This window comes from Perca flavescens, chromosome 4 (assembly GCF_004354835.1).
Source record: "Perca flavescens isolate YP-PL-M2 chromosome 4, PFLA_1.0, whole genome shotgun sequence".
Taxonomy (NCBI): domain Eukaryota; kingdom Metazoa; phylum Chordata; class Actinopteri; order Perciformes; family Percidae; genus Perca; species Perca flavescens.
Genome location: NC_041334.1, coordinates 36,088,434 through 36,113,891, shown reverse-complemented (window position 1 = coordinate 36,113,891; position 25,458 = coordinate 36,088,434). Strand labels below are relative to the sequence as shown.

Genomic DNA, 25,458 nt, shown 5'->3' with positions numbered 1-25,458 from the left:
GTAATTCTTTCCATTGAACGAAACACAATTTCCTCTTTACAATGGGACATTTGTATAGTTATTGTCAACAAGTTTTGAAAAAATAGGGGTTTTCATTAAAAAAACAAAACATTGTACTTATTTGATTAAAAAAAATAAGTTAAAAACCTGTTGAATATTATTGAGCAACTGAACAGACGATTGTCCTTACAGTGACGTTACCAAGGCTCTTTATTATCTAAACAATGGTAAAGAAACAAAAGAAACAAGAGCGTGATTGTCAGATGTTGAATGGCTTTTTTTTATATTACGATCAATATACTTGTTATGTATTGTACTCTTAAGTCTGCCTTAATGATTTTGCTAATTTTATTTCCTCAAACATTAAAATATCTTATAGAACTACCATGGGCCATGGATGAAACACATACAGTGGTATGCTCAGTTAAAGTCCAATATAAAACAACTATTGTTACCACATTAACTTTCAAACTAAATATAAATACAGATGCTTATGTGAAGACAGATCTTTTGTGTTGTAACTGAGACAGTACATTGCATTGATTTATTTAGAAACATGTTGACTGTACAGCCATGTTCAGTTTCCAGTTTGAATGATATATTTAGATCATTACATCACATTAAAAGTAATGCGGCTCAAACATACGATGTGTTCACAAAAGACCATACATCATATTATAAACTAAGATACCCTCTCAAACACACACATACATACACATCTATACCACTCATTTTCTTGTAATAGTAAATATGACAGACATGATTTTTTTTTTAATGCTAGCACTTATGGTTTTCACTCGGACAATGTAGCATCTAATGTGGACATGTTGCGTACCGACAACCATCCAGTCCTAATATCATTCTGAAAGTGCATTTTAACATTCGTATATAACATATAAGCCTGTATCTCCTCTGTTGTGCTGTATTTAATACTGTCAGTGGCATTTGGCAACTGCAGAACAGACCAAGAACTTGCAACTCTTCTCATTCACACAAGCTCGCAGTTCAAGTTGTTTGCTGGTAAAACATTCACATACTTTTAGAGGAGCGGTTTAGAAATCTACTACTTCAAGTAGGAAAGCTTTCCAAAGTCGGCTTTGTTTAGTGTACACCATGTTCATGAGGAAAAATAAAGAAGGTACATACACAAATATGCCTAACGTTTGGCTGGAGATAAAGAGCTCATCCTTTCATAATTCTTGATTTAAAAAAAAATTATTTGTGCAGTCTTTTTTTTTTTTTCACTGTAGCTTTTCAACATTGTCATACATTTCATCGCCGTACATAACTGGAATGTGAAAAGTTTAGGACGGCAATAAGGCAAACCTATTCTACAGCATCACTGTAGAAAAGGAGTATGCTTCTCTGTATACATAGGCTCATTACCCATACCATGATTAGAGGATGATAATGTTCATAAGATCCTTCCAGGAAGTGTTATGTGTAGAATACACTGCCAACGCAGAGCCGACAGTTCAGTCTGGGACATGCTGGTATGATACATAATCCGCAGAAAGGTGGTTATTGGTGTTGTCAGATAAAACAGGGAGTCCATTTATCCATCAGTTATTTGTGCGGTCTGACATGTCGGACCACTTTGTCCTCAAACACCTTCCTCATGGTCTTTTCTATCTGCTTGAGGAAGACTTGAGGAACCCGTCCACACAGGGTGTTGACTGTGTCCAGGAACCTGGTCTGGATGGGGTAGAACAGCGACTGGAACATGTTGTCCTCAAAGGGAAACTGCAGGGACAGAGTCATTGTCCTGTGTCAGTTCTGATCCCAAACATATCAGACTAAATGGTATTTACAAATTCTGTCAGCAGGGGTGGGGTGGTGGTGTTCTGTGTTAATCATAAATTATGACCCAGCTTGTCTTTAAGAGGCTTATCTCAGTAGAGCAGGGGGTGAATGACTCCGCTGCCGGAGAAAATAAATTCTAAATTTAAAAAGTGACCCAGATTGTTTAATGCAAGCAAGAGAGAATTTATATCACAGAGCAAAGCTGCTCCTTTTCGGAGCTGGAGTCATTAAAATAACTGTCCAACGTTTTGGGAAATATGCTTCTTTGCATTACAGAGTCAGATGAAAAGATGAATATTACCACCTTTTCAGCTGTTGGGAGTTGATAGAGCTAGGCTAGCAGTTTACCCTGCTTCTAGTCTTTGTGCTACACTAGGCTAAACATGTAAGACTGTATTAGGAAGCACAGAGTTGAAAATGATATAGACCTATTTAGCTACCCGACTCTGGTTAAATAGTAAACAAGAGTATATGATGCAGAGTGTATTTGCTCCTCAACTATTTATTCCATTTCCATTTGATTTCAGACCGAGTTTTTCCATTTCCAGTGTTTGTTCTTTTGTCTTGTACCATGCTTGAAGATCTGGGGATTTGGCTTGTTTCCAAAGCCTGGTCACTTGCTTCAGTGCCGTTAAGCTGAGCCTTTTAAATATATATCTGTGCCTAGCATTGATCTTTAGGTTTGTATTAATACCAAAAAGATTTCCAGGTGTGAGTGGAACTGTAATGTTAAGTATAGGTTTAATATCGCTCATTACCTTTTGCCATATTCCTTCCAGTGTTTAGATTGCGTTATTTTAAAATGTTCTTTTAAGGATTCTCTCCACTCTTCATCTGAAATGTCTATACATAACTCTTTCCCCCATTGCATCTTTATCTTAATTTTCATAGATGTAGCATTGTGCAGAATTGACTAGAGATCCTTGCTAATTTTACTGTGCTTTTACTTCCATTTTCTGCTATGAATTTTAAAAGGTCCCATGACATGTTGCTCTTTGGATGCTTTTATATAGACCTTAGTGGTCCCCTAATACTGTATCTGAAGTCTCTTTTCTATAGGCCTTAGTGGTCCCCTAATACTGTACCTGAAGTCTCTTTTATATAGACCTTAGTGGTCCCCTAATACTGTACCTGAAGTCTCTTTTATATAGACCTTAGTGGTCCCCTAATACTGTATCTGAAGTCTCTTTTATATAGGCCTTAGTGGTCCCCTAATACTGTATCTGAAGTCTCTTTTATATAGACCTTAGTGGTCCCCTAATACTGTATCTGAAGTCTCTTTTATATAGACCTTAGTGGTCCCCTAATACTGTATCTGAAGTCTCTTTTATATAGACCTTCGTGGTCCCCTAATACTTTATCTGAAGTCTCTTTTATATAGACCTTAGTGGTCCCCTAATACTGTATCTGAAGTCTCTTTTATATAGACCTTAGTGGTCCCCTAATACTTTATCTGAAGTCTCTTTTATATAGACCTTAGTGGTCCCCTAATACTGTATCTGAAGTCTCCTTTATATAGACCTTAGTGGTCCCCTAATACTGTATCTGAAGTCTCTTTTATATAGACCTTAGTGGTCCCCTAATACTGTATCTGAAGTCTCTTTTATATAGACCTTAGTGATCCCCTAATACTGTATCTGAAGTTCATTTTCTCAAAGGCAGAGCAGGATACCCAGGGCTCGACCTATCACCGTTTCTAGCCACTAGGGGGCCATAGGCAGGCTGGGGGAACGCATATTAATGTTAAAAAAAAACTCATAAAGTGACATTTTCATGCCATGGGACCTTTAATATATAGTTGTCTAGTTCCCCCTCTTTATTCTGTTTAACTTTGATCTAAACTATATGTAGGCACCAGTGTTTCATATGATTCTGTACAGCAGATATTTTTGATGTGCCACAGCAGGAAAAGCCCAGTTGTAACTAATAACATTAATGAGGTATAATATTGAGACCCTGAAACTGACACACCTGAATTGAATGCAGCCATCATTAATGTAATTAGTTCCACCTGTGTTTTTCTGCAGTAACATGCCCACTGGGAAATGCTCCATTTTCGCAGCTACTCTTTTGGGATGATTAAATCTATTATCTCACTTACAGTACATGTTTTTTTGTTTTGTTTTTCGAAATACAACTAGTGTCATAAGTACACATGATTGAAAACTTCTCTGCCGTTTCCCATCTAAGTTAATTAGGTGTTAATGACTTGTGGAAATTAACTGGGCATAGGGATCACCATCTTTTTTTATAACGCACACTAAAACTAATGAAACGGTCATAAATATTGTTAGAGTGACCAACCGCCTTGCACTGTACGCAGGGCTTCAACAGAGGGCGCTATGCATCAATACCATATTGTGTCAGCAAAACTTGAATATCCGACAGGGATACTTACTTCACGTATTGCATCATAGACTACTTTGAACGCAGGCTGCTTGTCATCATGATACACTCCACGGTTGCCATGGAGGATGGACACACCCTCCTCTTCAGCGCCTTTACAGTTACTCCCGTACATACAGTGATCCGGCCTGTAGTTCCACTGGCAGGGAAAGATGAAGAGACACTCTGGGGGGGGGAAACACACGAGACGAGAACACATCATTGCTACATATTACAACAAACACGTAATACGATGCCAGGAACCAAAGAGGACAGTAACTCATGAAGGTTTCAAAGGCAGGTTTGTGACTGGTAGATTGCTGGTTGGATGGAGAACTTGGTATAAAACGTACATATTCAGATGACTTTATTGTCCATCAGATTTGCATAACATGGAAATGTGTCTTTGGTACTGGCATAGCCTATAAGACAAAAGTAACAAACAAACAGACAGACACGCCAGGAACCGAGGGGTCAGCACTCGCCATGCACACACCCTTCTGTCCTTCCTCTGGTTTATGCTTAAAAAAAACAAAAAAATAAATATATATGGAATACACCATTTTCTTCCATTTCACCTGGTTTGTAAGTTGAGAGTAATCAAATATCCACATTAAATGTGACCACCATTATCACTGGACCACAGCAGGTAGTATGACTGGAGGACTTTGGGAACAAATTCAAATCGTATGTTTCTGAAGAAAAAAAAAACATCTAAATATTCATATCCTGTGGAGAATGTAGACACCAAACAGCCAGGAGTAGGAGTTCATATTGTATGTATCTAATGAACGTTTTTAGGTTTCTGTATTCAAAGATTGATGGGTCTTTCTTTGGCTTCACCTGGCCAACTGGCCACACATACTTAATTAAAAAAAATATTTGCTGATCAGACTGGAGATTTTTTTCTTTTAAATAAAAAGTATATTGCACCTAATGGTTTAAAAGGTGGATTTTCTTTTTTTCATAACATTTCTTCTGGATGTCATGTAACTGACTGTGGCAACGTCGGGAACAGAGGTAGGGATGTGTCATCCTCCTCGGTACTGTCTGCAAGCATGACTGTTTCTTTCCTCCCATCTATTTATTTATTTATTTGCAACTAATCAAAGACAGCAAAAACCCCAAAATTCTTTACACTGAGATGCACGCTTGAGCAAAGTAATCAACCTCCAACCGCTCCAGTACAGCAGCTCAATGGCTGATGGTTGTAACAGCTGCAAAGAAGGAATGTGTATGCTGCATGAATGGCCATCGTACATGGGAAGTAGCACAGATGTTGATACATATTTGATCATTTGAACCCATAGCGATATATCATATACAGTTGTGTACACTCACCTAAGGGATTATTAGGAACACCATACTTATACCGTGTTTGACCCCCTTTCGCCTTCAGTTAATTCTTCGTGGCGTTGATTCAACGAGTTGCTGGAAGCATTCTTTAGAAATGTTGGCCCATATTGAGAGGATAGCATCCTACAGTTGATGGAGATTTGTGGGATGGCACATCCAGGGCAAGAAGCTCCCGTTCCACCACATCCCAAAAATGTTCTATTGGGTTGAGATCTGGTGACGGTGGGGGCCATTTTAGTACAGTGAAGTCATTGTCATGTTCAAGAAACCAATTTGAAATGACTCGAGCTTTGTGACATGGTGCATTATCCTGCTGGAAGTAGCCATCAGATGGGTACATGGTGGTCATAAAGGGATGGACGTGGTCAGAAACAATGCTCAGGTAGGCTGTTGCATTTAAAACCATGCCCAATTGTTACCAAGGGGCCTAAAGTGTGCCAAGAAAACATCCCCCACACCATTACACCACCCATTCTCCTCGGACCTTTAGCATCAACAAGGCATTTTCGCCCACCAGGACTGCAGCATACTGGATGTTTTTCCTTTTTCAGACCATTCTTTGTAATTCTTGGAAATGGTTGTGTGTGAAAATCCCAGTAACTGAGCAGATTGTAAAATACTCAGACCAGCCCATCTGGCACCAACAACCATGCCACGCTCAAAGTTGCTTAGATCACCTCTCTTTCCCATTCTGACATTCAGTTTGGAGTTCAGGAAATTGTCTAGACCTGGACCACACCCCTAAATGCACTGACGCAACTGCCATGCGATTGGTTGATTAGATGATTGCATTAACAAGAAATTGAACAGGAGTTCCTAATTATCCTTTAGGTGAGTGTACAGTTGTGTATATTTCATAAGCTCTGGTCTTTGTATGTGATGTATAGTACCAGGCTAAAAGCTACATATACAGACAAAAAAAATACAAAATATACAAAACCAATACAAATATACAGATGTTTCTTCCCCATTTCTACTTAAACCACATGAATCCGTACCTGAGGAGAGATCACAGTCTTTAGAAGCTTTTCCTGTTTGCAGAACAAACAAAAAGCTCAAAGCCGTTCCATGTTTAACAAACACTTCATTGGCTGAGTTTTCAGGCAAACACCAGCGTTGCCAGCTCTGAGCACTTAATGCCCACATCTGGCTGCTGCAGCTGGAACTCTGCTGTAGCCTACAGCCTTGTGTGTTTACCGATTCAGATTCATAATGTAGAGTGGGTTGTCAACAGTTGAAATACGACACAATTCATGCAAACATGTTGATCGGGTGAAACTGCTGTGTTGAAAAGTGTGCAGACTAGTAATTTAAAGTGGATTTATACACACAGTTTGATATTCTGTTTTGTGGTTCTTCACAAGAGCATTTTAAAGGCTCTTTCTTGGGGGTACATAATGTGTTTTCAGTGTGATAATAATATGTTCTACGATCATTGTAGACAACATGAATACACCACTACAAGGTACCCCCAGGTTTCCACAAGTTGAAATTAAGACTTTTTAATACCATTAGAATGACATTTAATACCAAATTCCTGGCCAGACTGGAAAGAGTATATAGGATATAATGAAATATCAGAAAGGATTTTAGGCTAAAACAAGAATTATTTACCAAGTACTTGAATTTAATAAAATGTTATTGTAGTACTCAATACATATATAGTTTGTGACAAAAGAATAAAGGAGTTATTTAATCCGATGAAAGGACAATACAAATTAAAGACCTTTGTGAACGAAATGTAAGACTTTCTAAATAAATGTAAGACTTTTAAGTCCTTATTTTTCAAATAATAAATTTAAGACATTTTTAAGACTTTAAGGCACCGCGGGCAGGGTTGTGCCTGAACGCGTTCATTAAACGATAGTTCATGAACTAGTTCATATTTTGGGCAAACGTGAACTGAACGTACCGTATTACTGCCTGATGAATGTTACTGTGAACTCGTTCATTCTGGTGTCTGTGAACAGCACGCTCTCTCAGTTTAACTTCATTCAATAGGGTGCCAAATTTCTATAGAGCCTTCCAGGCGAAAACCCGGCTAAAACACACCGTAAAAACCGGGAAAAAACCCCAATCTGGCAACAACAGCCACCAGTGTCGCACCGCCGCATACATCATCAAAACAAAACGCAGCGTGGAGGCGACAACAGCAAGGAGGCTTCATATGATCATTTAAACCACTTTTATGACGAGGTCGGTGAGCATGGGAAAAATCGTACATTTCTGTGCAAACTTTGCCCGCCGGCATTCAAAAAGAAAATCCGCACTTGAGTCCCATCCACAGCAAACCTGAAACGGCACGTTGGACCGATTGGATATGAAGATGAAATCTGACGCATAGTTTCAGTGTTAAAACAACACTGTAAAATAATTGGTGGTTCTATATGGGCTGTGGCAATAATTTTGAAAAATAATAGCTCGCAGCAACATATGGAAAAAAAGAACTATGAACTAGTTCATTTTTGGAACTGTGAACTTAGTTCAAAATGTTGAAGTATGAACTAAGAACTGAACTAGTTCATTTTAAAATTTGTGATCTGAACTTTGAACTAGTTCATGTAGAAAGTGAACTTTCCCAACACTGACCGCGGGTAACCTGCACTAAAAAAGGAGCATACCTGGGTTGTAGTGGAAGATAATGTTTAGAAGGTCCTGGTCTCCCCAGGTGATGTGGTTCTTGTACTTCTGATAGAGTGGATGTAGAATATCCTCCCATGACAGGCCACTGGGGATCATACTGTTCTGAAATACCAAAAAACAACGTTCACTCACAAACAGCTCAAAACACATCATCAAAGGAGGAGCACATTTGCATTCCCACTTCCATTTGCAATCTGCTGGCGGCTCTAAGAGCTGGAGAGCTGCTAAATTGAGTTCTGAGGGCACAAGTGTGTGCCTCTAGCGCGATAATCAGAAAGCTTCAATTGCCGCCCACCCACAGCACTGTGACTGGAACTCAAAGGAAATAACCTTCAGAATGCAAAAGGGAAATCACAGCTCACTTCAGCTTTCTACTGATCAGAGTGCGCATAAATACGACTATGTTTTGACCTCACTTTGAACATTGTGCTGCGGATCCTTGTGAGATTCATCAGCATGACACCAGAGTTGACCCCCGTTACTCCATAGAAAGGGTGGCGTGCAAAGCGGCTGTACCAGCCAATCTTTGGGACCTCGTGCTCTGGGGCCATTGCTGCCAGTTGAGTGCTGTTGAAGGACTTCAGGAGACTCCAGATATCATCCATGGGCCGCAGGAACAGCACATCGGTGTCCACGTAGAGTAACGAGTCCACGTCTTTCAGGATGACCTGGGAGGACACAATTGTAGTCGTCATTAGAAGATTTGAGACCACAATATTTCATTTCAAGAACTAGAAAGGGCATTATTACTAGGGATGTCCCGATCAGTTTTTTTTGGTCCCCGATCCAATTATTTTAAAAGGTCCCATGGCATGAAAATGTCACTTTATGAGGTTTTTTTTAACATTAATATGAGTTCGCCCAGCCTGCCTATGGTACCCCAGTGGCTAGAAATGGTGATAGGTGTAAACCGAGCCCTGGGTATCCTGCTCTGCCTTTGAGAAAATGAAAGCTCAGATGGACCAATCAGGAATCTTCTCCTTATGAGGTCATAAGGAGCAAGGTTACCTCCCCTTTCTCTGCTTTGCCCGTCCAGAGAATTAAACCAATGAGAGAGAGAGAGAGACATCATGTCTTTCAAACGAGCAAAGTGGCAATTGGTCAAGGCCACACCCCCACCCTCCACCTTGTCCCCCCTCCTCCTCAATAGCTACAGACACAGAAATGGCACATACTAAGGAAAGCTCATTGTGGGACTGGCTCTAGTGGCTGTAATTCTGCACCAAGGCTGAATTTCAGGAAAGAGACTTCAGATACAGTATTAGGGGACCACTAAGGTCTATATAAAAGAGACTTCAGATACAGTATTAGGGGACCACTAAGGTCTATATAAAAGCATCCAAAGAGCACCATGTCATGGGACCTTTAAATATTGAATATCTGCCGATACTCAGTCCTGATCCGATACTTGTAGCGCCCTGCAAAACAATCGTATTGCAGACATTGTGTGGATCTTGGACTGTTTTCACTTTCCAGTTTAAAGGACTTCCACACTGATGACATTTAGCCATATTAATGAGCATTGCCGAGTTACGTTCCGCAGCAAATTATGCTCTGCTGACTTAAATGATCGGATTAAGGTGCTAGGGGTGACAGCCGATCCCCGATCAGTTAAAAAATGCCCATATCGGCTCCGTTCCTATACTTTTGATTGGGATCGGGACATCCCTAATTATTACACCATGTAGTACTCAAAAATTAAGTTAAATAAACAAACCTGCTGTTGGTAAATAGTCTCAAATACGTCTTACATGGAAAAATCTTACATGTCATACTACACTTTCTACCACGTTACAGTAGGTGCACCTCCTCTTTTGCTCAAACAGCTCCCAGACAGACAGCCGCTCACATATTAATAAAACATAACTATAAAAAAGAGGTTCAGTTTAGATCAGATCAACTAAATGTCTGAGTGGAAAAAAAGTGGCATTCAACATCAAACAAACCCTGCAGTTTCAGCGTTTTAAAAAGGAACATGCCGAGTTACTGGGACTTCAGCTTCTTCAGCGTATCCCCCAGAGTTAGATAAGTCCATACGTACCCTTCTCATCTCCGTGCGTGTCGTAACTCTTGTCGTGCACTGCTACTTCTGCTACTTGGGCGGAGTGATGTACTCGCAGCGCATGAGAAGCCCTGTGGTGAGGATGCTTTGCAGGTGTGCGCTAATCACTCCGCCCAAGTAGCAGTGCTTCGCCTTCTGAGAATATAGTTCCCAGTATGTATACGGTTAGAAGATGGCTGTGTCTCATGTGACCTTGTCATTTGTACACGCTGTGACTATACAAATCACAACATGTAAATAGGAAAATGTTGGTGTTATTTTGTCACTTATTGGGAGCAGTAGGCTAGTTGGAACCAGTTACCTCCAGGATCTGTGCTAAACTAGGCTAGCTGTGGGTGAGCCAGACAGAGTTACGACACGCACAGAGAGGAGAAGGGTATGTATGGACTTATCTAACTCTGGGGGATACGGTGAATAAGCTAAAGTCCCAATAAGTCAGTGTGTTCCTTTAACAAAACTAGATGCCAGGCTTGAACAGCTCTCTGAGACACAGAGGGCTAAATACTAAAAATGACAATGCTAACATGCTGCTGTTTGGCGAGTGTAATGTGTACCATGTTTACGATCTTAAATTAGCATGTTAGCATGCTAACATATGCCAATTGGAGCAGAACACAAAATACAGCTGAGCAGTTGATGAAAGTCCTTAGTTTCGCAATGTGATCATAAACCAAAGTTTTGGACACAATAAAAGATTGGCCCGATGATATAAACTAAGGTTAGATTAAGGTTATAAATATTGGTGTTGTACTACAAAAATAAACTTGTCTTGTCCAAAAATACATATCTATTTCCTGTTTTTTGCATTTGTAAGATTAATATTGTCAGTTATCGTATTGCTAATGACCACAAAACACAGATAACATTGGTTATCGTCACATATTCCTTATTGGTGCACCTCTAATATTAACAAATGGTTGGTGTAAAAGTGATGTGACAGGCCATTTTTTTAACAATAAGTGGATTTAGATTTTTGCAACAGTAACTGCCAAAACATCCGCAGAAATATGTGATAGTACAGAATCAGGACAGACCAATCCAACCCTTGCATTAGTCAAGACTATTGTAAAGGCAGAAAGACTACTCAGAAAGGTATTCCTGATAAAGTGAATAGAGAATGTTTATTGATTGCCTTGCAGCGAGTCTCACCTGCAATAGGTTCATTACATGGTAAGTAAGCTGGCTGTTATTTCAATGAACACCAGCAGAAAAAGACAATCAATAGCTTTCACTTGACGAAATTGGTGGGTTATGTGTTGCATTAATGCTGCAGAAAAAGTGTGAAATCATCAATAATCACACAAGTAATGAATTATAGCCATAGAGAAATGCTGTTTAAGTAGAAATGAAATGGATTAATGGCTTCTTTTTTTTCTTAACAGTGATTTATGACATTATCCATGGTGATGATATGAAAGGAGATACGTGTTGCAGCCTTACGGGGAGGAAGAGTCTCTGAGCAGCACAGGGCTTGAAGAGTTTCTTCCACTCGTCAGCGTTCCCCACAGAGAAGGTGATTGGGTAGATTCTGTACTGGAACTTGGCGGAGACGGAGCGAGGCCACTGGTTCAGCTGGAAGTGAAGCAACACATCAATACATTACATTATACAGAGAGAGTGTCTGATGGACTTCTCAAAATGCTGAGTGATGAAAAGTGTGTGAGAAAACGCCCTTATAAACAAACAGTCACTATTCTGAAAGATGACCCCGTCTTTTTCGCAGACTTACCAGCTGTTGTTTGATTAAAAAGCTACAGTCTGAACAAGGGCAGGCACCCTGTTGAACTCAACAGCGTATCACTGACGCTGGTGTTATCCGACCTGTTAGGCGCAGAGTCCCTCCGTAATCGTCAGTTCAACTGTTTGGCCCTGAAAAGAGTGAGAGCGCCGCAAGCATTTTGGCAGCGTTTGCGCTGCGAGGACAAGAAATCTGAGGAGATTATGGACAACCCTTGTAACTCCCTCAACACGCATACACCATGTCTCTTTACGGTGTGGTGGGACATAAGCTCCTTGCTGTAAATACACAGCATATGGGCTCTATTATCTAGGCCTTGGCTACCAATACTCCCTGTCTCCCACACAAGGGGATATTTCAACACATGGCAATGATTCCCCCCCTACACACGACGGCAAGCTCACAAGCTTAGGGTTTGGATTTAAAGCTGTTTAAGGTCCATTAATAGAAGTGATGTTTATAGACTGCAAGTTAGAATATCAGGGGAACTAATCAAAATCATGCCAGGCACCTCTGTAAAGGTGACTTTGAAGTGAAACATTGTAATGGAGAAAAGGCAGGGTGTCATGGTGATGAATGACTCCCAAGCCTGGAGATAAAAAGGGTTTTATGTCTGTACTATAGTGAGTCAGAGCTAAAACTGCTCTGATCTTGATATCATCTATTACAAAGAGAGGGGGGATGTTTAACATGCTCTGGATTTAATCAAAAGTCAGAGGAATCACTAAAAAAAAGTCTACATTAGAGCTTAGATCAGGCCCAAAAAATCATGCCCGTACCTACCCGAGCCCGTGCACGTTGTGTCCGAGCCCGGCCCGGCCCGACGCATTAACTGTAATTATGAGCCCAATTTAAACCAGACATTTTTTTTAATATGTGGGCCGTTATAACTGACGTTCTCAACTACAATTCTGAGTTGTTAGAACTACAGAAATCTGTTCAGAAGGGGTATGCTTGGAGAAGTAACAAAAGAGGACATTGAAGGCTGACTATCATCTTTTCTGCCACGGCGAGCCTGCTTCGTGTGTCTGTTCCTCGTCCTCATTTTTTTGCTGTCATAGGCGAGCAGCGTGCTGCACTTAATGCGCTCGACAAGCCAACACATATGTTGTCACTGCCCACGACTTGTTTAAAATGGCTCCATACCTCCGACTTTCCTCCAAACTTGCTCAAAGGTAGGCTAATTCTCCTGTTTATGTTTTTTTCTTTACATCTTCAAGCTCCATATGTTGCACTTAAAGGAATAGGCCACCGTTTGTTGAAATAGTTCTTATCACGGTCTACCCTGGCTGTAGATAGGTGGGCCAACGCATTTTTTTGGCTCAATGCAAGTAATTAGGTTGTTTTTATGTCTTTTGTTGGTTAACTTTTACTCACAACATGCTAACCGGCAACATAGGATTCCATTCACTACGCTAAGCTAACTAGCGGCGGCGCTGCCGGTGTTGCACCGGACTAAAACAATGCATGCACAAAAAATGCGCTGGCCCACCTATCTACAGCTAGGGGAGACCGTAATAAGCCCTATTTCAACAAACGGTGGCGTATCCCTTTAAGCTACACAATACAGCCCAGCTGGCCCGGTGTGATGCGCGTGAGCGGAAGAGACGCTGCGCATGATTATGGCATAGCTTTCTCCCCACCCAGTTAGGCTAATAAAGTAATGATTAAAAAAACACAAATTCAGGCGCCCGAATAGCTCAGATGGTAGAGCAGGAGCCCATATATAGAGGTTTACTCCTCGACGCAGCGGGCCCGGGTTCGACTCCGACCTGTGGCCCTTTGCTGCATTTTGCCCCCTCTCTCCCCCCTTTCATTTCTTGTCCTGTTAATAAAGGCCTAAAAATGGCAAAAAAAATAATCTTAAAAAAAAATAAAAATAAAAATAAAAAACGAGGATAATGGCGGGAGATATCGGCCCGACCCGGCCCGTGGTCTACATACAGTACCAGTCAAAGGTTTGGACACACTTTCCCCATTCACTTGAATAAGAAAATGTGGTAACACTTTACTTGAAGGTATCTACATAAGAGTGACATGACAGTGTCATGAACACCTGACACTGTCATACATGAACCCTTACCCTAACCCTAACTTGTCATGACAAAAAACGAATGACATGTACTAAAAGAAGCGTTATGTCATAAATGTTTGGGACATGTTTTCAATGTTTATGACACGTTCATGACAGTGTCATGTCACTCTTACGTAGATACCTTCAAGTAAAGTGTAGCCAAAAATGTTTCCAAACTTTTGACTGATACTGTAGAAAAATAAACCTCTGTCTCTGTGGCACCACATTTGATTGTGTGCCTTTTTGTGAAAACCTGATACAGATTTGGGCATAAGGTCACTGGAGGCTTCTTACTCTTTCTTTAAACTGCGGGGCCAAAGGGTCCTCGGCAAAAATGTGAAACGTGATCCTCTTGAGGCTGAACAGGAGGGCTGACTTGACCATGGCGAGGGTCTCGTCCAGACGATTCCCACAGGCCACCACGGCCAGGTGCATGACCTCTTCTGCCCGTTTGCGCCTGGTCACAGGTCTGGCCACGTTATTCCTCGGTTTGCTAAAACAGACATGCAAAAGACAGGTATGAAATGTGTATAAAATGGGGTCCCATTCAACAAATGATTTACATGACGTGCAGTTTTTCTTCACCCAACAATGTTTTCAGATCTAAATGGGTCACGGCCATGTGTGGGGAAAAGTTTGGATCTGCTGACCATCACTGAGTGCACAAGCCTTGCTTCCCTCACTTGTTGTGCGCTGCTGAGATGTACTGAACTTAGTCTTCCTCCACAGCGCTGCAAAGGAGGGTCTGGCTAGTCCACACAGCATTCCGGGATGGGAGAAAAACATGTTCTGGTTTATTGGCATTTATTTAAACCAATCACAATCGTCTTGGGCAGTACTAAGCGCCGGACGGAGCAACTGTGCCTCTGCAAAATAGCCTCGGGAAGGAACTTGTTCTGGGGTCCGTTCCAGGTAGGAGGTTTAACAAACTCTGAGTCTAACCCTGATGTCTGAGTTGATTTACCCCGAGATGGGAAACTCAGAGTTTTCGGTTCCAGAACAGCTGATATGAGTTGGTTCAATCAACTCGGAGTAGGTTCACTCAGGGTTACGCACGTGCACAAAAGGCAGTATGAATGGAGCCATGATTCTACGATTCACCATGGTAACAACCACAAACAAACGGGTCGGCGGAAATACTCATGCGCACAAACAGCGAGTTTGAACATGTATTTCGTTAAAAAATCAAGACAGCAGCTGCTGCTGCAAAAGAGAGAGAATTGGTGTGGGAGAAAATTGCTGCTCGAGTCAATGCGTACGCATTCACAGTGTATTCATTTCATATTTATAATATTACTGGTAAAAACTGGAATTGTATTACACCTATAATTTCATTTAGGTGCAATCCTGCGGGCGAGTAAGCAGTTGTAAAGAAAACTGCTGTTTGCAAAAAACGTAACGCGATATAAAAGAATCTGCTGGGATGTTAAGCCTGTCCACGATGGTTGATGTTAGTGATATGAGGACGGATAAGGTATCTACATATCTAATGGACTGTGATAAAAAATACCTCTCAAATCGGTTATGTGGAAATGAAAATACATCTATAGTCGGTAGTCAATACCGACGTAACGTCTGTGAATTAATGCAGCTTTTTCATCAATGGGATCGTCAAAAAACCCAGAGTTTCCCTCATCTCAGGGTTAACCAACTCAGAGTTTTCACTAAACCTGCTTTCTGGAACGGGCCTCAGGTTAGGTTCACAGGCTCAGTTACCATAGTAACTGACTCCGAGGTTAAGTTACCTCTCTTTCTGGAACGGAAAACCCAGAGTTTCCCTCATCTCAGGGTTAACCAACTCAGAGTTTTCACTAAACCTGCTTTCTGGAACGGGCCTCAGGTTAGGTTCACAGGCTCAGTTACCATAGTAACTGACTCCGAGGTTAAGTTACCTCTCTTTCTGGAACGGAAAACCCAGAGTTTCCCTCATCTCAGGGTTAACCAACTCAGAGTTTTCACTAAACCTGCTTTCTGGAACGGGCCTCTGGTGGAACGTGTACGTTCAGAAGTTGTTTTAGTCGTGAAACAGACAACTCTGATTGGACAGATAGTCTAGCTAGCTGTCTGGATTTACCCTGCAGAGATCTGAGGAGCAGTTAACCATAGTCCTCATAAAGTTTAAAATACCAGCACAAAGAAAGCAGAAGGTGACGGACATCCGGCCGAAATGAAAGACATCCGGTGGAATGTCCTGGTCGGCACCTGAACAATCCCGGAAATGAAACGTTGTCGATATAGACTACTGTACACTGAACTATACTTGAGTCAAAACATCCATTCAAAGTGAAAGTAAGTTAAGATAAACTGTAATTTAAAATGCCCACATTAGGTTTGAACAACCCACATTTCTGATTTATTAAGGGCCAACAAATTCTGATAGTTTGTGGCAATATATAGCCTACATGAACATTTTTATTCAATAAAAATTCCTTAAATTATATAGCAATTCAGCACTTCCCCCTATAATTGGAAAACCTATGAAACAGCACTTGAACACCCTTAATCCTCTCCGCTGTGTAACTAGGGCAGTTATTAACCTCTTGCTTCTTAAAATTCTCTTTTGCATCAACATTTATTTCACTGTCCATATACACTGCATTTAGCCGCTTCATTGCATTCAGCTTGTATTAGAGATAACATTCAAAACACCATTTCTTTTCTGGTTGCATGATTCCATCAAATGGAAAATGATGTGTTGTGCATTGCTTATATGCATTTCTCTGTAATTCCACCCTGACATATTTAAATGACAACATAACAATTTTAGTTTTAGGTATTTGAACAAAGCTCAGCTGCACAACATGTGATTATAGACTCAGTGGTAGAACTAAAAAGGGCAGAAGAACATAAGAATTGTTATAACTATAATTTTTTCAGATCAATATTGTGATTGTGATTTGAAAAAGCTTTAAAAAAATGTTAACCCACAATCTGCATTGTGTTTGTACATAATATTGCACAGAATAATCACAAATGTTTATTTTTATATAAATATAATCAAATTAAAATTATGCAAAAAGAACACCTTCAATCTTTAAGTAAACTTGGAGGGCTTTCTATAGACAAATTGACCAATTTAGCACACATTTACATTAGTAAGGTAAAACATTAGTAGTATACTTGACATTACAGCATTCTCAAATTCTGATGTAGCTTTATGAAGGGTTTATTATAATTAAAACTAAAGTATAAAAGTATGTGTAAACAATCTTCCCTTTTTGAAGATACATTATTTATTTCAATACTGTAAACAAGCACATGTACATGGTATGATACCATGCGATACCATACAATTTTCATACAGCGGGCCTATACTGTGAAAGCGGTTTTTCGCTACAGCCCTACATATCACTGTTGGACAGTAATGGCATGTCACTTTATGGATCAGAAGCACAGAAATGTATCTATGTATTTATTTATATCTATTTATATCTAGAATCAAGACAGAAGAAACAAGTGAAGCATTCAAGAAAAAGGTTGACGTTCACATTCATCCTCCTGTCAGGCAGACAAGATGAAGATTCAAGGACTTTTCTCAAAGACGCGTGTGCCTTCATGTATTGTTCAACACCACCTCCACACACGCAGCAGTTTTTTTTTTCCTTCCGTAGCGCTGTGAGTTCCCACCGGACTTTGTTCCTCCACGCTCAAAAGCAAGGAAGAAGAAAAAGAAGAATATTTTTTTATTTATATATTAGGACAATGCACATTAATCAACATTTCTGTAAATGCGCCAGTGTTAGCCAGTCGGCTAATTAGGAGGTCCTTTATCTGATGTAAAAATGTGCTCTCTCTGCAGAGCTAGTGCTGCTGTGGTGTTAAAATATAATTAGCAGTGCAGAGTATCTCCCACTACGATATGGAAACATTAGTAATACTGGGGAGCCTGAAGCTAAGGTCGACATCATCTAGCGTATAGGGCTGCACAATATATCGTTTTATTATTTATTTATTTTTAATCGCCATTGCAATATCAACTGGCGCAATAAACACATCGCTAAAGGCTGCGACAGATCGCTAAAGACACTCACAGATGTTTTGCATTAGTTGAAAGGAAATATCAGTAGGAAACTGCAGTTTAAAATGTAACTGTAACGTCAAATGTAATGTAACGTCATTCCTTTTTTTAGTGCTGCCTTTGATATTTAACTCAATGTTCAATTTGTTCAATAAACGTGTTGGAAATGATTTCATTTTATATTTGTTTTAAATTCAACAAGCAATTGTTGCATTTTAGCACACTTAAATATCTGTTTTTTTATCACAAGTAATATCGTTATGGCGATATTCAACAACGTTATCGCATATTGCTTATTTTCCTCATATTGTGCAGCTCTACTAGCTGCATGGGGAAGGTTGTAATAACAACATGTTTAACATACTGCAGAAATGTGGCCGGGTTGGTTCAGTGGGTAGAGCAGGCGCACATATACTGAGAGGTTTGTGCCTCGACACAGAGGTCCAGGGTTGAATCCGACCTGTGACAATTTCCTGCATGTCTTCCCCCTCTCTCTCCCCTTTCTCACTTAACTGTCCTATCAAATAAAGGCGGAAAAGCCCCAAAAATAATCTTTAAAAAAAACATACTGTAGAAATGTTATCATAGCCATAGGGAAAAAACAGTTGCACACAAAAAGAACAGAGAACCTTTTCTTTCAGCATGTAACATTATTTGGGAGAAACAGTGGTTTTACGACTAAAGACTGCAGTTTCCAAAAAGGCATGGATCTCCTCTGAGCCTGGGGGGTGGGTGGGGGAGCAAAAAAAAGTCTGCCACAAAACGGATGTGAAGAGAGAAGAGTGAAATTTGACAGGTGGGTCGCAGAGCAGTCTCCAAGCGTGACACTTCGTTTTCTGCATGGCTGAGGGACAATGATGAACCCCAGATTAGGATGAATGAGAAGGTGCTGAGAAATCTGTCTGCCACGCTTTAAAGGCCAATGCTCTGTCAAGGTTGTTGAACACACATTCCTATTTCCCCGCAAAAAAATAAATAAATAAATAAAACATAAGCTATATCTCCTACACTAGTGTAATTACCCTGCACTTATTCATGCAAGATAAATGCCCTCGAAATGATTTCTGCATTAAATTTGATGGATAAAAGAAAAACACTAATTGCTTTGCTGCATAAAGCATGGGCTGCACACATGATGTTTCGTGTCATGGCACTGGTCCCCACATCTGGAAGCAATCAAAAAAAACAACAACAAAAAAAACAGAAGAGGTACAAAACGACTAAATTCCTCACTGGCTGCAGAGTGAGCACATGAAGAGACCTCAGCCTACAAAAGCACCAAAACCAACCCTTTTAAAATCATGTAAGGAAAGAAAAAAGCACAGCACCTTTGAAGATAATGTCAAAGAAATGTACAGAATGTACATATACAGAGTGAAGCGCCTGAGTCCAAACTACACCACAGAACACCTTGAAGGCATTTCATTAAATCAGCATAAAACTAGGTCATTTGGTGGACTCGTGACCAACATGGTCACTTTAGTTTGAACCACTAGGTGTCATGTCCATTGAACTGATGTTCATCAGTTGTTGTTCAACATGTTCCCATCATACCTTTCCTCTAAAAGGGGGTTGTACAGATTTCAGCTCTTCAAAAACAGGCACAAAATGTGACCATGTGTCACTGAAACCTACGGATGCTTCTTTAGACCAATTAAAAGGTGCCGTAGGTAGGATTGTGAAGATCCAGGACTTAGCCAAAAAATGTGAATATCGACAACTTCTCAGTCCCTCCCCCCCTTTCCGTTAAAGCCCACAATGGTGTCCTAAGCCCCTCCCCCCACAAGGGAGAATGAATGCACGTGCATGAGCAGTGATTGACACGCAGTTAGACACACAGACCCTGGGCCTGATTGGTGCATCTGAACAGGGAGCAGTGGATTTTTGCAAATGGCACTACAGGTTGTAGGTGGTGCCAGAGGAGCCAGATTTTTTTTCTTTTTTTATTATTACCTGTTTCATGTAGTTCTACTGGAACATAGGGTCAGTTTCAGCAAATATGACAGAAAGTTAGTTTTATAAGGCTTACCTACTGCACCTTCATGGCCCGCACTTTATTCAAAGCAGAGAAAAAAGTAGAAACTTTAGCAACTCCGTGGTGATTGTTGTTGATGTAGCCACAGCCAGCTGATTCAAACTTTCATGGGACTCAGATTATCTGTTTTCATTCCCTTCGCCTTATGAAATGGTTTACAGATTTCAGCTCTTCAAAACACAAAATGTGGAACTATGCCAACATACATTTAAAAATATGCAACTCTCTTTAGGTTTTTAAGAAAATGGTTTTTAATGCTATTTTTGAGGGTCACAAATACGGTTAATTTTTTGTTTCTTTACATTGTTTTTATTTCCTTTTCCTTTGAGGTAGGTAGATTTAATCGATAAGAACACAGGATAGGCATATATAAGCTTTTGCTTCAGCCTAATCATTTCAGTCACTGTTTGAGTTTACAATACGATATCTATAGAATTGTTTTTATGATGACTGAATAAAACTACTACTACTACTACTACTACTACAACAATCATCAGGATGTCCCAGCTTAATGTCCTAGACCAAATATCCCTCAATATGCGTCAGTCCAACTCTTTATTTACTCAGGATGTACTTATTAAACCTGATCTCATCTTACATGCACGTTTCAGAAAAGATGTACTTTCATACCACTGAAAAATGTACACATCATCATCATCTAAGAAGGTTGAACAATACTTGGGGGGTGTAACGTATACATTATCTTCCCCAAGCATTCGGTAAAGGACGGGCGGTTTGGGGAACCCAATAATGACTGTAACATTTGTCTAATACACTTAAATTAGATCGGCATCTTAGAACAAGCTGAACACATACAGTATCTGGAGGAGCGAGTTCCATTGGGAAAGCTCTTGGTAGTGAGACAGTAGTTGTCCGTTTGCTAAACCATGCTAGCTGATTAGCCACTGGATGTATAGCTCATACAGGTCTTTGACATGGCAAATGCGCTGGTCATTTAAAGTGCTCATATTAAGCTTTTTGGCTTTTTCCCTTTCCTTTATTGTGTTATATATCTTTTTTATGCATGTTATAAATAGGTTTTACGAAGTGAAAAAGCCAGAAGTCCACCCCAAGAAAACACTGTTCACCAACTGCTCCAAACAGCTCTATTGTAGTCCAGCCTTCACTTCCGTGACGAACGTGCATCACTTTGTAACACACGTTATAATGCTCGCCTAGCTGCTAGCGGGGCACGCCCTCGTACTCTGCTTCTGACTGGCTAGTAGTCCTTACCTAGGTACTGTCAGGGCACGCCCTCATACTCTGCTTCTGACTGGCTAGTAGTCCTTACCTAGGTACTGTCAGGGCACGCTCTCATACTCTGCTTCTGACTGGCTAGTAGTCCTTACCTAGGTACTGTCAGGGCACGCCCTCATACTCTGCTTCTGACTGGCTAGTAGTCCTTATCTAGGTACTGTCAGGGCACGCCCTCATACTCTGCTCCTGATTGGTTAGTAGTCCTTACCTAGCTGCTGTGCATGTGCGACTCCCAACAAAGGAACAGAAGTGAGATGTCTCACTCTGTAGCTAAAACGGAGAGCTCAACACACAGGGTGAAAAGAGGAGCTGCAGCAATGTGCAGTACAACAAAAATATGGTGTTTTTTGAAAATTAAACTATTCTGATATAACCTCTAAATACAATTATGAACATGAAAATGAGCATAATATGAGCACTTTAAGTGAGCCTGCAGTGCACACCGCTGTGCGTCATTGTGGGGAATTTCAGGATATGTCCCATACATATTTCCCAGTGCAAGGCGGATGCTGGAGTGTTTATCACCATTGGCTTCCCAGATCACCACATTCGGCTAATCAAGTTATCAATTCATTGTTTCAGCATTTGCTTGATCAATAACTGTCAAGAAAAGGTTATCTTCCAGGAAAACCTGGTATTCTCTTTGGCATGATTGGTAAACTTTGACTTTCAAATTCTGCTACTTAGTACAGAAAACTACTTCGCACATCTACAACGTGAGACAGGTGCGTCGGAGGGGGACAAGCAGGTTACCAGTTGCAAAGAAAACTGTGTTACACGCCGTGTAACTTGCAAAGAAAATAATAATTAAAGTTTAATAGTAGGCAACATTTCAGTACTAGACCACCTTCAGGCATTTCAACTTTACATTTCTTTTGCACGTTAGACAACGTGTTGGGGTTTTCTTTGCAAATCCTTCTACTTAGAAATGGTCTATCTTTCTAGTCTCTCCTTCCACACCCTCTATGACTCACTCATTAGTACATTAAAAGTGAGTTAGCCAATCTAACAGGCAGACTGAACTGCCCCTGATGAGGCTCACACAAGCACCCCCCCCCACCCCCCCCCCTTCCAACCACTACACAGGCAAGCAGGGAGATTTCAAAACACTCCTCCGAGCAGAGAGAGTGTTCAGTCATGCAAGATGACATTTTTATAGCTGTGCATAATGCCACGGCGAGAGAGTGACTTCTTTACTGAGCGGAGCACCGCTGACCAAGATCTGAAGTGACGGGGCAAGGGATTTGTTTCAACACAAAGTATCAACACCATCTAATCCTGTAGGCTCAGGCCTTAATTCAATGGAACAAAGCAGATAGAAGGGTTACATCTGTATTATTCTGCATTTGAACCATATGTTGAAGGTAATAAAAGATATCAGAGTGAAGGAATGCGTACTTTATTTACAGGTAAAGGCTCTGTTGCGACTATAATATGCCACAAGTTGGGATGTCTAGGGATGCAACCAACCCTTGTTTTTTGATCAAATAATGTGCTGATTTCTTTGATCAATCGATTAATCGTTCGGTGTATTAAATGTTCATAAGTAGTGAAAAATTGCCATCGGAATTCGAGGGGACATCTTGATGGTTTTGTCGGAGCAACAGTTAAAACGCAAAGACTGTCCATTAAAAACATTATGAAAACAGAGAAAAGTAGCAAAATATTAATAATATTTTTGAAATCTGTAACCGGAAAATGTTTAGTGTTTTTACTTGATAAATGACAATGAATTAACATTGTCATTTCACTAATTATTTAATCAACACACACACACACACACACACACACACACACACACACACACACACACACACACACACACACACACACACACACACACACACACACACACACACACACACACACACACACACACACACACACACACACACAAAATCTGTGGGGACTGATGGAGCTCTGTTCTCTATTTTTGGCCACAGGAAGTAGTGTGATGTGTCAAAAGGAAATGATATGATTAGAAAAAACAGGGATGTTTGTCTAATAAGCATGCTGCACAGGAAATCTGTCCGCCTCTCACATTTACAGATGACGACAGTGTCGAGCAGCAAAAAAGTCAAAGATACACACCTATAATGAACATGTTTGTAGCTAAAGTCAATGGGAATTCTAGACAACCCTAAAATCAAAGTTCTTCAGCCCTCAATTATTCAATTATTCCTATGATCCACGTTAACATAGCCTTAGTACTGACTATTTTGTCAAGGCTTGATTGTGTTACTAGACAAATACACCCTATTGTTCAAATCCCTCTTGCTTTTATACTCCCACCAAAACATCCATCTGATTAGCTCATGCAATTAAATAGAAGAAGGTTTTTCGGAGGCTTGAGCCAGAAGCTCAGTGTGTTGCCCCTAATCGCTGCAGTCAGTCTTGAACGCTTTCCAAACCTGGTAGTGTTTTTTTTTTTTTTTTTAACGGCCACTGGTGACCCCTTCCACCCCATCTCCCTTATCAGTGCTGAGCACACATGGAGGAGTGGGGTTTCTGGGAGGACGTAAAAAAAAGGTCCTTTCTCAATGTAACACCTTGACGGCCTTTATCTACCGAACAGTGTCCCGAACCTGCAGTCTTGGCTTTGGAGTAGAATACATATTATTTCCTGCCGGTGGGGGCGGGTATCTCCACGACCACGCCATGGCCATTATGGCATTGCTGGCATTCGGCCCAGGAGGAAACGAAGGGGATGTATGAGGCTGAAATTAGAAAGCTGGAAGACATAATAGAATGCTCGCATCCTTGAACAGCAAATGACAATCTCTGCCTTTTGTCTAAATTTGAAATGCTGCAAAAGTGATGGGGACGTAATCAGAGCATCTGTCACAGGGTGCAGCTTCTCCTGAACCATCCAGATAAGGAAATATCACCGGGCAAGCTTTTTACTCCCGCATAAGATTTGTTTTTGGTAGACTTTGACAACAAGAGAGCAGTCAACAGGATGGGTATCCGTTTTCTGTAGGCTTATTTCCAGTCATATCTCATTCACCATTGTTGCAGTGCAACAGACCACCATCCCGTGCTCATTTGTATTCCTTATTAATTGCAATTATGTCTTTCAAGGTGACCTATACCCATTTGCAGAGGACTGAATTAAAGGCCTAAAACCCCCCAAGGGTCAAATGATCAAGATTTAGTGGTCAGGTAATTATTGGCTGATGTCCTCTCTGCAAATACTGCCAATATTTCCACCTAAATCACTATTAGTCATGCTCTCTACTCACATTTCAGCCAGACATTTGGGCAGCCCCCGGATTACAACAGCGTGATTCACAGTCATATAAAGAGAGGACAGAAGTAAAAGGACATAAAATGCAGCCAAGCAGCAGATTATGACCACATGCATGTTGGAAGTGTCCCCTCTGACAGATCAAGCTTATGTGAAGCCAGCGTCCTTGAACACAACGTAGGCTGTTTGGATGGAGGGGAGCACGTCTGCTTCTAAAGCAGGATTAAACGCTGACACGCTCACTTCTTTTTGACCTTCCTAACGACAGGGAAGATGAGATTCAGCAACACCAACTAGTTCTTTACGCTTATGTGTTTGCACAAATGGATACACGCGTGGAGGAAAACAGCTCATCAAGGCTGCAAATCGAAAGAGGAGAAAGAAGACAAACTCCCCCTCACCTCTTTGCATTCGCGTTGGCCGCCCTATTGATCGCCTTGCCCTCTTTCCGTCTCCTGAGAGGCTCCTCCGCACGCCCGCCGACTCGAGCGGACGATTTCTTGGCCAACTTCGCCGCAACATCGCGTCCGAGCTCAGGGGGCGACCGGGAAGAGTTGCTGCCCTCCTCTACAACTTCGTTCAGCAGCGGATCGTCCGCGGCGTTGCCCCCCAAAAAGTACAAAAGTAGAAAAACTCCGAAACACACGGCGATCACAACTACTTTGCAGTGGATCCGCATGGTGAGAGCGACTCGTTGCGGGTGGGAGAGGCAGCCGGTGCTCCGCTCATGTCTGTCATATTTTGTCACAACTCCCCGCTCGCATTTTTCTGCGGATGATGATGATGGAGAGAGCGGAGAGGAGTTTCTCAACGACCATAGGGGATTACACTGCGGAGGCG

The 25,458-nt window shown here is 41.0% G+C and overlaps 1 protein-coding gene across 1 annotated transcript; it reads right to left on the bottom strand.

Annotated features, from left to right (window-relative positions):
• Positions 1-192: 192 nt before the first annotated feature.
• gxylt2 (glucoside xylosyltransferase 2) lies at positions 193-25,458 on the bottom strand. The gene is made up of 7 exons (XM_028575914.1): positions 25,020-25,458; positions 14,356-14,554; positions 11,690-11,821; positions 8,604-8,855; positions 8,166-8,289; positions 4,202-4,374; positions 193-1,743 (listed from the first exon to the last, which is right to left on the bottom strand). Exons 1-7 carry the CDS (start codon positions 25,295-25,297, stop codon positions 1,567-1,569), a joined length of 1,335 nt encoding a protein of 444 aa, XP_028431715.1. The 5' UTR covers positions 25,298-25,458; the 3' UTR covers positions 193-1,566.